Source organism: Protomyctophum parallelum (genome assembly GCF_964188405.1).
Source record: "Protomyctophum parallelum genome assembly, chromosome: 20".
In the NCBI taxonomy this organism is placed as follows: domain Eukaryota; kingdom Metazoa; phylum Chordata; class Actinopteri; order Myctophiformes; family Myctophidae; genus Protomyctophum; species Protomyctophum parallelum.
In genome coordinates, this window is record NC_139718.1 from 25129724 (window position 1) to 25147878 (window position 18155).

An 18155-nucleotide genomic window follows, 5' to 3' on the forward strand; every position below is an offset into this window, starting at 1 on the left:
GAGAAAAAGGTATAAAAAGCACAAAACTGTAGGCTTATTTTTTGCCATCTCTGGGGGCCTTCAATATGAATTTAATATAAATGAAGCAATGGCAAGGGGGTTGCCCTTGGCGGTTGGAACTCATACATGTAAAGTCCTTAACTCCTGCTGAGTTAAATTAAAACTATTGCAGTGAGTGTATTGTCTCCATTAATTAACATGCTATGCCTCCATCAGTCAGATGGACCGATTTAACATGGTATTCTTATAATTCTGCCTGGCATGTTGTGATCAACTCTTTCAGTGGTAACCTCTCCCTGTCCCCGCCCCACTACGCCGGGTCGTCCTTCAATAGGCGGGGTCTGCCGAGGCATTCCGCTCCCCCGCCCCTCTCTCTCTATGTGTGCGCTTGCTGTCAGAACGGAGCAGCGAGCCACTAGGACAAACGGTAGCTGCAAATCGTGATCACACTGGAGCTTTAACCTTCCCCGATTCATCCTTTAACCTGCAAACATGGACCCTGAGGCGACGATGGCGATGTTGTGCTCGGCACTGTTTCGCATCATCCCCGCGTTTGCGCTCTAGCCGCACGCTCCAGTGGCGTCCGCTGACTTTAGAAAGGACTATTGTATTTCAGTGTGCGGGAGAGAGGGGACAGAGACCCGCTCGGAGGAAGACCACACAGTCGTGACAGCGGAAGGCCGTTTTCGGTGTTCGATCTGTGCGGATAATCGGGAACTGAGCGTGGCTTCCCAACGCCGAACATGGCGAGTGACTCTCCGGCGCGGAGTCTGGATGAAATAGACCTGTCAGCTTTGAGGGTAAGATGATGTTGATAACATTTCTTTTTTCCTTTTATTACAAAGGGGGAACAGAACAGAGCTGCTGTGCCTGCGCGCGTGCGTGCGTGTGTGGAGCGTGTGCGTGTTTCTCCTTTGCACCTGCAGCAGGCAGCGTTCCATGAATGGCAACCAAGCAGGCGAGTAGAGACTAGAGAGAGAGGAGGCGAGAGGAGGATATTTGGGAGACGTCGGCCAGTCAGTCAGGGCAGACCACTACAATGTGTCAAAAATACAAGGATGAAATTAAATTATATATAAGACATGACATGACAGCTGGTTCGCCAACCGAAGCCTTCCTATTCATTCCGACTCACTAAATAGAAGTGTTACGACCCCGATTTATACTTTAGTTGCGAGCCCGCGGGCGTCTCGCAGCCGAATATAGCAGATCTACAAGCTCACGGCGTCTTGCTCTGTGATGCGTTTTGAGCTTGTAGATCTACTACTTTCGGTGTGAGACCACGCTGCGCAACTAAGTGTAAATCAGGCTTAAGTGTGTGAGAACGAGTCAGTTCTCAGTTGAGCTTCTAGCTGGGGATGCTGACCTCAATAGAGTGGTTTGTTTGTTTTCCCCTCTGCTTTGCCTATTATAGTCCTATCAGCCCCGATTCAGCCAGGCAGCAGTGGAATTTAACCTATTTCTCAGCCATGCACACTGCTGATGATACGTGTGTGTGTGTGTGAGTGAGTGAGTGATACTTGTGCAGCACATCTAGTGTATATAGACCTAGCACAAGTTGTGCTTAGGTCTTATCTAGTATTCTCACAATAGTGTTCAGGTCACTGCATGGTCAGTATTGGGATTGGTAGTGCGGAATCATTTCTCGTGTGTGTGTGTGTGTGTGTGTGTGTGTGTGTGTGTGTGTGTGTGTGTGTGTGCAAACCTACTTGTAGTCATTGAAGCTTATACTCTCGTCTACAAGGCTGAAGGCTTACTTGCTGCACTAGCCAGTTCTTTTGTTCACTCTCTGCGCACTGCACAATTACACACACACACACACACACACACACACACACACACACACACACTTCCATATTATACAAATAGCCTGCTACGCTGTATTTCTGCATGGATACCCATGCATGTGTTCACTACACTGGATGCGGTTTGTGTGTTAATGTGTGTTGCAGGTGTGTAGTGTGGGTGTCTGTGTATGTTGGGGGGGGGGGGGCATTTCAGGTAAAGACACACACACACACACACACACACACACACACACACACACACACACACACACACACACACACACACACACACACGGATGATACAGTTGTTAGTCTGCTTGTCTTATGATAGTCTGTCTCTTTCTGTTGGTCTGTCTTATGTACAATTCTGTCTGCCTGTTCTCAAGGTGTATACCCATCTGTCTGGTTGATGACCCTGTCTGTCTGTTTTCAAGGTGTGTTTACTCTACCTCTACCTGTCTGTCTGTATACTGTGTATGACCATGTTCGTGTGTCCGTTTGTCTGTCTGTCAAAACATGACCTCTGTTGGTCTGCTAATGCTAGTAGTTTACATGCTAGCCTGAACATGGAAGTCACAATGACTGAAGCACATGTCTATCAAACGTCACCTGTAGAGTCTGCATGTTTCGTGTCTTCATGTCGGTGTGGAGCAAGGATGAGGAGTTTGGTTAGAGTGGGGGCCTGGTGGGAGAAGTTGGAAAAGAGGTGTGTGTGTGTGTGTGTGTGTGTGTGTGTGTGTGTGTGTGTGTGTGTGTGTGTGTGTGTGTGTGTGTGTGTGTGTGTGTGTGTGTGTGTGTGTGTGTGTGTGTGTGTGTGTGTGTGTGTGTGTGTGTGTCCTGTCTTTCAGAGTCGTAATGTCAGCTGCTCACACAAGCCACGAGGAGACACACAGCTGTTTGCACAGGCATGCACATATACTGTACATGGAGTGGACACACACACACACTCAGGCACGTTTATCACAAACCATTGTGCCTTATGCATTTGTAACCCTTTTGAGGGCATTGTCATGAAAGATCATGCATTTGCATTTGTAACCCTTTTGAGGGCATTGTCATGAAAGATCATGCACATACATCATGTGTGCGTGTGTGCACGCGTGCACGATATGACTTCAGTATCGCGTATAAAAAACTCTTAAACCTTCTGCCTTGATTACAATTAACAAACGGTTATTATATACACCACCATTGTACAACAAAATAAAATACAGGGGACGCGTTTTTCGGAAAACCGATGGAGAAACGCTGCTAGAAATCTGAAAAACGCTCTCTGTGTGCAGGGACCATAAGTGGCTAATCTGAGACTCTATTATAATATGTGTATAATAATTATCCCCCCCCCAAAAATCTACTTCTTGATTACACCATTTTTCTGCATGAGCATGATTAAGTCCTAAATAGTCCTGCCCCTTTCATGGCCCGGAAGAGAATTTCCTATACATTTTTCCCATAGACGTTTCAGAAAGTATTTATTTAAAGACCTTTAAGCCTCGTACAAAGCCAACTCCGGCGTGCCGCGCCACGTCCGAAACGGTTGAGAAATGGCAGAGTTACCGTGTGGCGGTCCCTCTACTGTACTGTCACTGTAATGTACTGGCACCCCCAAAAGCATCATAATATACAGTTAACACGTGCGTGTGTGTTTGTGTGTGCGTAAGGTTGCGCACAGGTGGTGAAAAACAACCATGTTGTTTTCGTGCTCATACCCAGACACGCAGCCACCCACACACAGTGCTCCGTAAGGGAGTGGTTGCACGCTTGCAACACTCAAAAAGTGTTTTACCCTGCCCTTTTTTTCTGACTGTGCACTCCATACCAGCCTTGATTTATTTCTGGTTAATTTGGTGTCTGCTCATGTGTTGTTGAGGCATGCTTGTCGTGTGTTCCTGTTTTGTGTCCCATCTCCTCATCTTTTCCTCCCTGTACCTGATATCTCACCAGTGGTGGAAAAAGTACTCAATTGTTCTACTTAAGGAAAATAATCAATACTGAAAAAACTACTCTGTTTCAAGGAAAAGGTTGGAAAATGCACTTGAGTAAAAGTACAAAAGTATTGGCGTCAAAATGTACTTAAAAGTACCAAAAGTAGAAAGTGCTCACTAAATGTCCAGTTTTTGAAGTTTTGAAATGTATAAAAATATTTTAAAAATGGCAGATCTACAAGCTTGTAGATCGGCTATTTTCAAATGGCCAAAATGTATATACCGTAGTGCTGAAGTGGTTACTGTATGTTTTGTAATAATAATCAAAATCTACAAAGTAACTAGTAACGTTAGTTTTCAAATAATTGTAGTGGAGTAAAAGTACAATATTTGGATCTGAGATGTAGTGGAGTAGAAGTAAAAGTACTGGAAATTGGAAATACTGAAGAAAAGTAGAAATACCTCAGCATTGTACTTAAGTACAGTACTTAAGTAAATGTACTTAGTTACTTTACACCACTGATCACTGGATCTGGACCTGTCTGTCAAGGCAAATGTTCCACAGAGGTCTGTCTGACTGTCTTTTCAGCACAACAACATTCCAGACTCCCAGGAGGTGGTTGACTGTAATTACAAGGAAGTATTTGTAGGAAGAAGAAAAAAGAGATCATTTTCCACAGAAGCTCTGGCAAGCTAAGGCCACTGTTGTTTATTATCATTATGACATCAGAGCACACGTGCAATAGGCTACTGTGGTATTGTCTATTGTGGTATTGTCTGTGTGCAGTGTGTCTTTTACTTCCTCTCTCGTTATTGTTCAGTCTGCTGTGTCTACTCATCTTCTCTTCTAGTACATTCCCCCTGCCTTCCCCCCGGTCTTATTACTGATGATGAGTACACCCAAGTTGTTAAATAAACAACATTGCATATTCCTGTACAAGTATAAATATTAAGGGACATCTGGCTGCTGCGGGGGTAATGTTCTTGCCCATCACTGTTTAGATTGGGGTTAGATTAGGGTGACCAGATGTCCTGGTTTGACCGGGAATGGGATTGTCCCGATTTCCAAGTCCCAACAAATATCTCTAAAACAACAATATGTTCCGTTTTCACTACCAAATTGTCCTGGTTTTTGCCACAATTAAAACAAGAGCTATCGCCTTTAAAGTATCTCCCCCACGCCCAATAGTATAGGATGCTTTCATGTAATTTGGGACATTAAGTGGGACAGCTATAAGTAGTCCTGAATTATTGCAACAACACAAGAAGAATCTAAGAATTACTCTTGAGTTAACGAGGAGATCAGCTTTGATTACAAACTGTAATCAAAACATGTAATTCAAAACATTTTAAAACAAAAGTTGCTGTTTTTGTCAAGGTGTATCCAATCTAGTGTAGTACATGAAATTATTTGGCCTATAAAGGTGAGTTCTGTCTGTATCAACAAAGCACGTGATGGGACCCAACACGTTTAATACTTTAGTTGTGTCACCACTCATTAGTTTCAACCACTAGCGGTCACCGAATTTAATAGGTCACCATTGTTGGTGTTGCAGCAGCAGCTCATTGTTACCGCATATATTCACCTTTGTTTCTCTTACAGCCATAGTGCATTGTTTGTGTGTGCATAAGTGGCGAGGTCTATGAAAACAAGCACAAATTAAAATAGCTGATCTACAAGCTCACAGCAACACATTGTGAGGTTGTACATGCGTTATTTAAAAACACATTGAGAATAAATTGAAATTTGAATATTTTTTAAACATTAAAAAAATGGCACAAAATATGTTCAGATGGATGTCTGTAGACAATTACATATTAATCTGGGGTTCCTTGATGTGAAGAAATGTAGAAGCAAGCCCAAATAAGCAACTACTATACACTTTAGAATCAAACCCAAAAAAACATCAACCAGCAACTACCAATAATTTATTTTCAAGTGACTTTACAGAAAAAACAAGTTAAAGATTGCTTATAATAAGCAGACATGGCAACACAGCCTGAAGGAAGCAAAGCACACACACAAGGAGCCCCAGTACAAATGTGGATACTGTAGGAAAATAAATGCAATAAATGTTTAAATCGCCATGTCCTTGCTTCCTCTTTTGGTGTAGCTGAATACGTCCATAATCGTTTAGTAAATAAACACACTACTGAAGCGGCTAGCTTTAGCTAACTAGCATGTTAGGCTATACTGGGGCTTGAAACTAAACGGTGCCACCTTTTTAATATAACATTACACTAGAAAATAAGACTGTTCATAATATAACCATTTGACACATTTTCACTTAGTACTATCACTTCACAGTACTCCACAGAGGTTTCAGTAACTTTCTCTAGTCTGTGAGCCGGAGTCTGCCGGACCCATATAACGTCACTGTGACGTACAGTAGTCAGTAGCCTAGCCACACAATGTGTCACAGTCGCCACTGGCGGACCGGAACACTCTAGCATGGATAGCACAGATGAATGGCGGATGATTAGTCTCGCCAAGACGTCCTGGTCCCTACGGGGCGAGACATTAATAATAGTTGTATTCAGCAGTTGCATAGACCTTAACTCTTTCCCCCTCCCCAGGTACGTATATAACAGTATGTATGTCGACGCTAGGTGGCGTCATATCCCAAGTCCGTATATATACGTACCCCAACGTAGACAACGTCTATATGGAAGTCTTTAACATTGGTCCAGTTCCCCTATAGCAACGCCCCACCGTTCCAACTATGGGATTTCAAATATTTTCTCAGTGCAAAGCAGTGGAAGAGAGGATTTTCAATCCGTCATAACTCAGATTCTAAGATCGCTGTCCTTGGTGGATTTTCTGCCGTCCACATTTCGGATTTAATTTGTGCTGTGTACTGCGACACTGGCGCCTTGTAAACACTTCTGACCAGAGGTGAGGAGTGTGTGAGTGTTCCAATGCTGCGGTAGTGTGTGTGTAACAAGAGTGTGTGGGGGGTTTGGGGGCGGGCAAACAGTCTTCTTAAAGTGAGTGTGTATGCTGGCCCCTGGAGCTGGGGTTTATGCTAACAGCTAGAGGTAGAGATAGAGATAATGTACGTACTCACACCTAACCAATCGGGAAAGATGAACAATGTTTTGTGTGTCTGCTACGTTTGTGCGTGTCAGTCTGTGTGAAACACCTGCCATTGGTGCGTAATCTGCGTAATACGTATACAGTGTGTGTGCATGAACATTCGTGCACATGCTGGATCCCAGTTTGGGGGAATGACGATGTGGTCCCACTAGGTTAGAGCAGGGGTTCTCAACCCGTGGGTCGTGACCCCTCAGGGGTCGCCAAACTATTTTGGGGGGTACCCAAAACATTATTTTTTGCAACTGAATGGCTGAGAAATGGAAATTAAGAGTTTACCTACATGCATAAACTCTCCTTAATGATTAGATCTGGTTTCAGTATTCATTTATGATATATTTTCTCTATTATTGTTATTTTTGCAGTCAGTTTGTATTGGGGGTGGGGAAGGGGGGCAGGGCGGGGGTCGCGAGGCATGGCCAAAGCATTTCCGGGGGTCCCCAGCCAAAAACGTTGAGAACCCCTGGGTTAGAGTCCTCTACAGTGCGGCCCGTCATTGCTGCTGCCCTACAGCGCCTCCTATGGGTTTGCCAGGCCAGCGGGGAGCGGAACTGGGAGGGATGGCGTGTTCCTCTGCATGCGCTACATCCTCCCATGGTGAAACTCTTTGCTGTGAGGTGAAAAGAAGTGGCTGGCGACTCACATGTGTATCAAAGGAGGCATGGTGGTTTTCTACACCGTTCCCAGATCAACAACAGGGTTTGGCAATGATAGGGACATGTACATGGCGAGATGGCAACGAGAAAATTGGAGAAAAAATAAGTAGCCTATGCATAATTATTATGCATGAGTACGCATGCACGCGCACGCACACACACACACACACACACACAGTCAGTCAGACGGGCATACAGTAAACCACTGGACTGGCTAGACAGGAAGTAGGTCAGCTGGCTCAGACGTGATTGGGGGAGGGGGTCAGTGGCGACACGTTTGGTTTGGGCTGTTCACTGGCCCACTGACCAGCATGACCATGCATGCACGCGTGCACACACGCCATGACACACTCACACACACCACACCACACACACACACACACACACACACACACACACACACACACACACACACACACACACACACACACACACACACACACACACACACCATGACGCAGAAGTGAGAGGGAACTAAAGTAAACTGTAGAGAGAAGTGGGGTTTTTTTCTGCATGCAGTTTCCTCTCTCACTCCTTCATTTGTCTCTCTCTCGCACACGCACACACACACACACACACACACACACACACACACACACACACATGCAGTACGTCTTTTCTGTGACATTGTGTTTTAGTCACACATCAACCTGCAGCACCTGTGTGCTGTCTCAGTGTAGTGGAGCAGATGAGAGACAGAGAAATGTCACTGCTGCTCACACAGCCCTGCAGAGACCAGACAGCTCACAGAGCCAGGTCAGGATGCTGTGGTTTTTAAACACACACACACACACACACACACACACACACACACACACACACACACACACACACACAGGTCATAGGCAACAACAGCATGGCTTCATCTCGTCAGCTGCCGAGAGCAACAGATGGCAAACCAGCATGCAGGAAGAATAGCCACACACACACACACACACACACACACACACACACACACACACACACACACACACACACACACACACACACTCTTGCTGGCAATAAACAAATGTGCTGTGCAGGGACTCAGGTGTGATATGTGAGATGAAAGTGGGAGTAGGTGAGGATGAAGGGAATCTGACAGTCAGAGAGAGAGAGAGAGTGAGAGAGAGATTTCGGTAAATGAGAGAGAGAGCCAGCGAAAGGAGGGGAGGGGGGGGGGGAGGTGTTTGAAAGGTGGCGATGTGACCAGCGACTAAATCAGCCCGGAGGCGAAGCGCCTCTCCATACCTCCATCCCGCCCCCAGCCGTCTCCATCACCCTTTGCCCAGTTAAGGCCACATTCCTCTGCCCCTCGCTGTGGAAGCCATAGTAACAGGGCCACAGCAGTGGCTGGAGCTCACACAGGGGGCTTATTCATGAGCGGGTCCATATACTGTATGGCTGGGCTGTCACTGAGAAGAAATGCCTCCCTCCCTCTCTCCCTCCGCCTGCATGCATGCTTCTAGTTGACCTATTTATTTCCCCCAAGTCAGTGATAAAGCATCCACCCCAGAGCCTGTTCATTCTCTGCGGTTAACGAGAGCTGAGACGCTGGATGTGTGTGTGTGTGTGTGTGTGTGTGTGTATGTGTATATATACTGTATGTACTGTCTGTACTGTCGGCACGTTATGTGTTGTTGTGTTCCATGTTAAATGCTTTGTTTGAATCCGTGGGAATGGGATTATAATACTTGAGTGTGTGTATCTCTCTGTCGTACAGACAGGCAGACTATCTATCTATATCTCATAAGATAGACTATAAACAGCTATTTTTGTCACACACAAGCATGCACGCGCACACACACTTGATTTTAAGAGTTTGTTGGAATCAGGAGCATGTAAACAAAGTCCAAAGTAGGAAGTGAATCTGGGCGTCCTGCGTGAGTCACACGGCAGAGGCCACGACAAGAATAATGGAGAGACAAGAGGACGGTGTTAGATGGATGGAGAGATTAAAAGGATGGAGGGAAGAAAAGGCCCCCGGGCGGAATTGAGATCGAGGAGCGAAAAAATGAATAATGAGGGGGACGGAAGGACGGACAGAGGGATGACAGGAAACGATTTGAGATGACAAGCTGGCGAAGATGGATGGATGGATGGATGGACGGACGGACGGACGGACGCAGGGTGGGAAGGAGAGCGAGAGAAAGACTCATGGAGTGTATGGGTCCATTAGCATGGTACAATACACTGCATGGTCGTTGCACATGGCCGTATTATGGTGTTAACTTAACTTCAAGGATGTACAATAAAAGGCAGCCTCCGCACATTTAAAGCTATGCAACGGATTGATGTGTTTTTTAATTTGTAAGCTTTTGGTCATAAACCTTATGATGACTGACGAAGGCCTATGACCAAAATGTTGCTATAAAAAATAAAGTACAGCTTTGAGTGTGTGGACTGTAGAGGCTTCCCTTTTATTGTGCATTTGGTTTCCTTTTGGCTCCAGCACCTCAACCAAGTCTGGCAGATGATCGGGGGTTTATTCACTATCAACTCAACTAAATGAACCCTTACAGGTTAATTTGGTTACATCTGTGCACTAACATCTGTGCACAATGAACGCAGTGGGTTTTCACTGTGTACAGTCGTAACACGCTAACGCCATAAATCCTCAATTAAGCATGGACTCCTGTTAATAGACTGTTCTGGTGTGCTTTGTGAGAGAGTGATGTACTGTGGGATGTAGTCTCCTTGTAAAAGAGAGTGAGAGAGTGATGTACTGTGGGATGTAGTCTCCTTGTAAAAGGCGAGTGGTGCTAAGCGTGTGTACTGTTAGCGGGTTTCAGTTGAGCAGAGCCCAGCCAGCATGACTCCCATCATCCGCTTAAGGTTCTTTAATTCAATCCAGCTCACTTTCTCCTTAATTCACTTTCTCCCGACACTAACTGGGTTCACCTGGCCGCCAGTTTGACGCTCGGAGACACACGCACACTGTCAGCCAGGAGCCAGAAGCAGGTAGTGTGCGTCTGTAGATAAAATATGTTTAAAGACGTGGGTGACATCTCTCAAATCATCTCTCAAAGAGTAGTTTTCAGTTGTCGTGGTTCTGGGAATTGACTGTATAGTCTTCTGGGAGATGTTGGGGTAGGTGTGGTGGCGGTGATGGTGGTGGGGGGGGTGACATTGAAAGGTGACAACTTAATGACCCCAATTACACACCTGTTTCAGGTGTTGTCAGGCTGTCAAGAATGGAAAGTATAATGAGTTCCTTGCTGTGTGTGGTTCCTTGTAACAGATGACAATTATCGCATGGGGAGTTGACAGCAGATTAAGCTGTCGATCATAAGACAAGTACGCTGCGTTTATCAAACTTCCTGGGTTCCGCAGCTGTATGTTGTCATTGCAATCCAGCGAACACCATGCTGACTCTCTCACACAGGCACGTGTGTGGGCATGCTCACAAACTCACACACATAAATGCATCGCAGACTTTTATCTCCTCTTGGTCTGTCTGTCTGTCTCTCCCTGTCTTCACTCTCCCGTCTAACGTCTTGCTAATGCTCACCTCAAATGATGCAGCCAGAGTGTTGCATCTGTTTGCATGGGTTTGTGTGTTTGTGGGGGCAATGCACACCCACATACACACATGTCTGCATGCATGTGTCATCCTTCATCCAAGAAGGCTTCGGTAGAAACCAGTTTTACGATCATAAGCATGACATTGCCATGAGGGAGTGCGCTTCCCGTAAACTAATAACGTAAAAATATGTAATTGACTTCTGTGGAAGAGATATCGATACAGAGAGAGAGGAGTGGCAGGGGCGGGGAGCGCACATTCACTGGAAATGTATACATGGCTGTGTGTGTGTGTGTGTGTGTGTGTGTGTGTGTGTGGTCCCTTCTTTAAGCACTACCACAACGCACCAAGTCACCAATCCAGCCCACACATACCAATACAACACTCACCATGACTCATTGGCCACCAGTGAGGTCATAATGGCAGTCATGTGACAATGAAAAATGTACAGCAGGAGGAACACAAGATGGAACTTTAAATCTCTGACACACACACGCACACACACACACCACGCATACCACACTACACTACTCTCTGACACAGACAGTCTCTCTCTCTCTCTCTCACACACACACACACACACACACTGCCTGATGGGGGCTAAGAGCCCATTCTGCGACTGGCCTATAAAATATGAATGATAACGTGGTATATTTTTATCAGACAGCCTAAGGACATGTATGAAGTGGAGCAGCACAAACGCTCCATTTCCATTTGCCGTATCTTCCCGCATGCATGCATGCACGGAGGAAGTGTCTACATGCTCCTCCTGCAGATGCTTGGCATCCTTTTAACTATTTATCCCCTTTACCCCTCATATTGGTCTGTCCTCAATTATTGTCTTTAATGATTCCCATATAGTTTTTAAAATACATTTAATTTTGGCCTTCATTAGAATGTTTGATAAACACAAATTCAATCATACATGCAGTATTGGATACATATTTATGTGGTGGTTTTCAAAGTGAGGTACAGGGACCTTCTGGAGTTCCAAATTGACCCTTACAGGTCCCATTGGTTCCATGTATACACCCAAGAGATATGGTGGTCCTTGAAATTCAAAAGTTTGACAATATCTGGTACTGTAAAATTGTATAGCAGTCGTGAAGTCTGTGTGATTACAAAACAAAACGATTCCGGTTATTGATCCGAATGGGATGGAACTGAAGCCGCTCGCATGGCCTCGCACACATGGAGGAAGCCTGCATGCTATGCCTGCATGCGGCGCATCGCCTCGCATGCATGGAGGAAGTCTGCATGCTATGCTATGCAATGTTGCATGCGGCGCATGGCCTTGCATGCGTGGAGGAAGTCTGCATGCTATGCTATGCAATGTTGCATGCGGCGCATGGCCTCGCATGCATGGAGGAAGTCTGCAGGCTGTTCCTCCATGCCATCCATTGCTCTTGAAAAATAATCGAGTCAATGTGGAAGTAATGAATGCTGCCCATTTAATGTCCCGATGATTCCCCTCCTCCGGTTGCAACTTGCAAAAGAAATGTCGTGACCAGGACAAGATTATTACCTTTTGTAAACTTTTTTGTTATAAATACTCGCAGACATATTTCTCTGAACTAGAGGCTTCACGACAGCTCTGCAGAAACCAATGGGTCACGTCACGCTCCCTTCGTCCATATTTGTTTTTACAGTATGTGCATTGAGGAAGTCTACTGTGTCACTGCCTGTATGCCTCAGTCTGTCTTGTGGTTGCAGTGCCTAGTGTATTTTCCCTTTTTACCTGTGTGCTTGCATGGCTTTTTGAGTGTGTATAGATATGCATCGGTTTGCAGAGGTCTTTTGTGTGGGGAGGATGTGCGTGCGTGCGTGCGCTCGCGCACGTGTGTGTGTGTGTGTGTGTGTGTACATCCTTAGACGTGTCTGGGGAATTTTTGTTAAGAGGTTCACATGCAGCACTGAGTTAATACAGCTGCCAAGTACACACACACACACACACACACACACACACACACACACACACACACACACACACACACACACACAGAGGGAGAGACTGCAGGGGAAATGTTTGCTGTAGGAGTCCTGATAGGAAGCTGCTCCCACAATGCTGCGGTGCACGAAGGGCTGAAGGATGCATGCAGGTTTTCCGCTGTCTTGCTCTCCTTGCTCTTGTTAACTGTCACATTTACTCCGGAGAGACACACACACACACACACACACACACACACACACACAGTGCCAAATGTATACTTCCAAACAAGGGCTAGTGATTTAATGACCGCGTGAGCATGTAATACTGTGTGTGTGTGTGTGTGTGTGTGTGTGTGTGTGTGTGTGTGTGTGTGTGTGTGTGTGTGTGTGTGTGTGTGTGTGTGTGTGTGTGTGTGTGTGTGTGTGTGTGTGTGTGTGTGTGTGTGTGTGTGTGTGTGTGTGCATGCGAGCGACAGAGAGTGAGACCTCATGAAAATGTACTTGAGACAGCATATGAGAGAATGCCTGCTATATAGTGTGCATGTATGTTTGTGTGTTTGCACATCGGTGTGAGCGCATGCACACACAACCTACTGGGAGTGTATGTCCAGCAAGGGGGAGGTGTAAAAATCACAGGAAAAGGAAGGCAAGTGAGAGAGCAAGGAAAGCGCAAGGCCCTCACTTCAGAAAAAGTGCATGTGACAGCTTGACAGGTCTGCTGAGACCTGGAAAGAAACAAATAACATACAGAGAGAGATTGGGTGAAAGAGAAAAATGGAATTGGAGAAAGAGAGAGAAATGTAGAGAAAAGTTGGGAAAATGGAGGGAAATGGAGCAACCAAAGGAGAGCAAACAAGAATGAGAGAGAGATGAGGAAAAACAATGTAATTAGACTGGGATACCTGGTTGTTATTTAATGCAGGAATCCTCGCCGATGCTTATAACGGGGTTGTTGAGAGTGAGACCTTTAAGATTCCGTGAGATGTAGTTGACTGATTTGGCCTTCATTGCTAGTCATAAGAAAAATCTAAACACACTAGAGAGAGAGGGGCGTATGCGGAGTGAATGTGTGCTGTTGGGTACAGAAGTAATAGGATGCTTTATTGAGAAGGGAATTGTGAGCGAGTGAGAGTGTAATGTGTGTTCACACTCTGACACAGTGAATTTTGTTTATGCTGACCGCTGAGCAGCGCTGGTTAGAGGTAGTTTTAGACCTGGAACACCTGCTGGATACAACACCTCTGTGTATAGTTGTTACTATTTACATTTTGAAACGGGTCTCTCTTACCATCGATCAGAATTTAGTATTCATTGTTTTACAGGCCGAAGGCGTGCCTGAGGTTTTGCCACCTGTCCGTCTGTCTGTGAGCAGCTAACATAGAATGCCAGAGCAGAACATCTGCCCCACATATATCACAATGCCCTGTTATAGCGCCACCAGATTTTGTCCAAACATCTCGCAAATCGGTACACATTATCTCTATAGCCTTGGGATCTGTCTCTGTTCATATTCCATCCTGGTTGCCAAGATGCAAAGATGGGCTTCCAAAGTTTGCAGGGGTGGTCTGATTTGAACATAACTCAAATCATGATTGCAGCGTGCGATTGCAGTGAAACTTTGCATGCACATTTCCAAGGAAGAAATGCCTCATGGTGGCACTATAACAGACCGATTTGTGTTTTTACCTATAGGCTTACTGAACCGATAAGTGGGAACTTTGCACAGACATCAACATTTTAGGATGGAAGTTATAATGTAATATTTAAATCATATTTAAATCATGTAAACAACACATAGGCCTATGGACACATTAATGGACATACATACACTTCCACCTAACGCCAGGAACATTATGGATACAGGAAGCACCTTCTCTTCCAAATAGAGCGGCTGCAGGAGATTGAGCAGTATTTTACAAGTTGCTTTGCCTTATACTTTGGCAGCCTCATAATCCTCAAGACCCCCATGACCACCAGCTGGTGGACAACTGTTCCAAATATATAAAGGCAATGAGCTGACACTTATATAGCCTAGGTGTATGATGACTTTTATTATGATTTTACTTTAAACTTAAGTCAGGAGTACAGCCAACTTCCAATAGGAAATCCTCTCTGCTGTCTTCGTCAATCACAATGACATCCGGTGTATTTGAGAATGGAAACCTGTTTTTGTTGGACGTTGGAATCATTTCAAGCTGAATGTGAACAGGAGATATTTACTCAGCCATATTGATAGCACTGGAATAACTTTCCCATGAAGGGCTTGATCAAACTAATCCTATCTAAACATAATCATTTCAGAAATGGGAAACATTTTTATTACCAAATATGGGGTACATACAAGGAATTTGTTTTGGCATGGGTTGACAACACGTAAAACAATGGTTAGCACTGGATGAAGGACAGCCAACAAAACACAGTACTAAAGTCCCTAGCACTGTGTTTTATGCATTTGTTCTGCAATTATTTTATGGAATCTGTAGTAAACTGGTAGGCCTATTACTGAAAACCTACTGTAGTTACAGTACCTACAAGGCTAAACAATAGCATTGGCAGACACAGACGTCGAGAAAGTGAATGGTGGTCTGAGAGAGCTGCTGGCTATATTTAGAAAAGTGTTCAATGGCAAGGACACTGACGAGGAGATATAGAGACATAATAAAGTGAAAGCACTTGGAGGCCAGCTGGAATGAGTGAAGGGTCGGAAAGAATGACGGACTGAGTGCCATGGCACAGTTCTGGACATCATCAGAAATGGAGGGAGGGAGAGAGGGAGGGTGAGGAATGAAAGAGTGATAAGACTGGTTGAGTGGAGAACAGAGGCTAGGAGAGCAGAGGGAGCGTGAAAGGGGGAGAGAGAGAGAGAGAGAGAGAGAGAAAGAAAGGGAGCGTGAATACCAGCTATTGTCTCTAAAGCCGTAGCAACATGGCAGAGAGAAAGAGGGAGATTTGTGTGTGTGTGTGGGTTCAATGAGTTTGGTGCTCTATTCGAGGTGTTAAAATGCGACACTACTTATTTTCAAGTGTAGACAATTACACTAGTAGAGAGAGACCAACACTGAGTGTCTGATTCCCACTGGGGACATCCATACCACCTGCACAAACAATGTATGGTATGAACTCATGTAATGCTGCATCTATGGATTATTTTCTTACTTTTTCAATTAATCAAATCATTGAGAAGCATTATATATATAATTCATTAATTTGCAATGATGAGAGAACCACTCAGTTCACACGGGTGTGATTTTTTTAACTACAGTAAGGTACCTTGGGTGACAATGTCCTCATAATATGTTAACACAACATCAGGGATAATAAAATGGAGATATTTGTTGTTAGTTATGGTGCTTATTGACCTACAGCAGTGGTTCCCAAAGTGGGGTCCGGGGACCCCCAGGGGTCCTTGAGGGAGTTCCAGGGGGTCCCCAGCTAAATGATAGTTTGGAACCAAATGGAACCTTATGGGTCTGTAACTCTGAGAGTGTACAAATGGAACCAAATAGCCGTTAATTTTACAATACAAATTGGGGGTCCCAGAGATAGAAATGCCATTAAATGGGGTCCATAGACTAATAATTACGCATGTCAAAATGGGGGTCCTTGAAATTAAATGGGTTGAGAATCACTGCTAGAGCCGTCAAAATCTTCTCTTATGGGGTCCTTGGCATATCTCTTCAAATGGGGGGTCCGCGGAATAATAGGTGTGAATTTGAAGGGTCCTTGACATGAAAAGGTTTGGGAACCACTGACCTACAGTCAGTATGCTGTGATGTTGAAGTTTCATCGTAAACTAAAACAATGTAAAGACTTACAGTAGTTATGTTATCCATTATTACCCACCCTCCCACTGTGCAGCTTGCAGACACTACCATCAAAGGGAAACTTCACCCTTTTTGCAAAAAGATATATGTTAATGACGTTTAGAAGATTTGGAATTCTTTCCTGGGGGTCTTTATGTGTGTAATATGTGGTTTTAGATATTTTAGATTTTAGCAGTGAGCCCAGTGTCTCTGATGTGATGGACACTGGGCTCACTTACTTCCTGGACAAGGAGGAGCAGTGCACCAAAGCATTATGGAAATTGTAGTCCAGGAAGGAAGTGAGCCCAGTATCGATGACATCAGAGACACTGGGCTCACTGCTAAAATCTAAAATATCTAAAACCACATATTACACACATAAAGGAAAGTGTTCTAACTGTCCCTTTAATCTCACGTCAACATTATGTCCATACTACTGGTGATAGATTGTACATTGATACAATACTTTGCCTATATTTATATCTAAGAACAGTACATTATGCAAATCCTGGTCGGTCCAATTGCAGACAGCCAGACCAGACTTTAAGTCTCCTTCTTATTATCTTATTTCTACTTATTTTACACTACTTATAATAATGATAATCTTTATTGTCCCCTCAGGGATATGTATCTTCACAGTCTGTTCCAACAAAAAAAATGCATTACCATATAGCAGAAAACATAGCACACAACAACAGAACACCAAGACAATACATGAAGTCCCCAGTATACTCATATCAGTTTGTTTAGTGTAGCAATGGCTGAAGGGACAAAACTCCTATGAAAACAAACTGTGTGGTGGTTAGATGTGTCCTGTGTTTCCGACTGCAGCACAGCTACGCTATGATAACTGAATGTCCCTCACAGGATCAATAATGGTCAGACTATCATTCCTTTTGATATGTTATGTAATTAAAATACACACTGAGGAAGGTTGGAGGGCTGAAAACGTTCTGTGGTGAATGATCAAGTAAATCAAGTGAACAGATTATTATTCGTTTTTTCAGAGCAGTGGTTCCCTAAAAAGCAGGGCTTTTGCACACCTACATGCGACAGGTGTGTAGGAGAAGGCCAACCGAGGACCTGACATATACTGAAAAAGGAGAAAAAACTCCCGCACACTGTCTTCAAATGCAGTTCATTAAAGGAAAACACAACGTTTTGGTCCAATGGGTCCATGTGACTTTTTTCCCTTTTTCAGACCAGTGGTTCCTAAATATCAAAATCCTCAAGACTCAAAAGAGAAATTAGCCGCCTTGCCCGGGACTCATACTAGTGAAAATAGCAGAGCATCACAATGCGTTGTTTATTTGTAAATCAGCTATTTTTACTACTATTCTTTTTTTTATTTTTATATATATATATATAGAAAGTATTTGTTTTTATATTTTTGATTTATGAACTACTAAAAATGGTGGAATTGTTTTTAATGGTTGTGATTTCTTTGTTTAAAAATGAT

At 44.3% G+C, this 18155-nt stretch overlaps 1 protein-coding gene across 3 annotated transcripts in view; it reads left to right on the plus strand.

Annotated features, from left to right (window-relative positions):
- Positions 1–419: 419 nt before the first annotated feature.
- tnika (TRAF2 and NCK interacting kinase a) overlaps positions 420–18155 on the plus strand; it is a 101461-nt gene continuing 83725 nt past the window's right edge. For all 3 annotated transcript variants that reach the window (XR_014570835.1, XM_083791814.1, XM_083791815.1), the window contains exon 1: positions 420–800. Coding sequence is in view for 2 of the 3 variants with exons in the window: in XM_083791814.1 (XP_083647940.1) it covers positions 744–800 (57 nt within the window). In the remaining variant the exon portion in view is untranslated. The remainder of the gene's footprint in view (positions 801–18155) is intronic.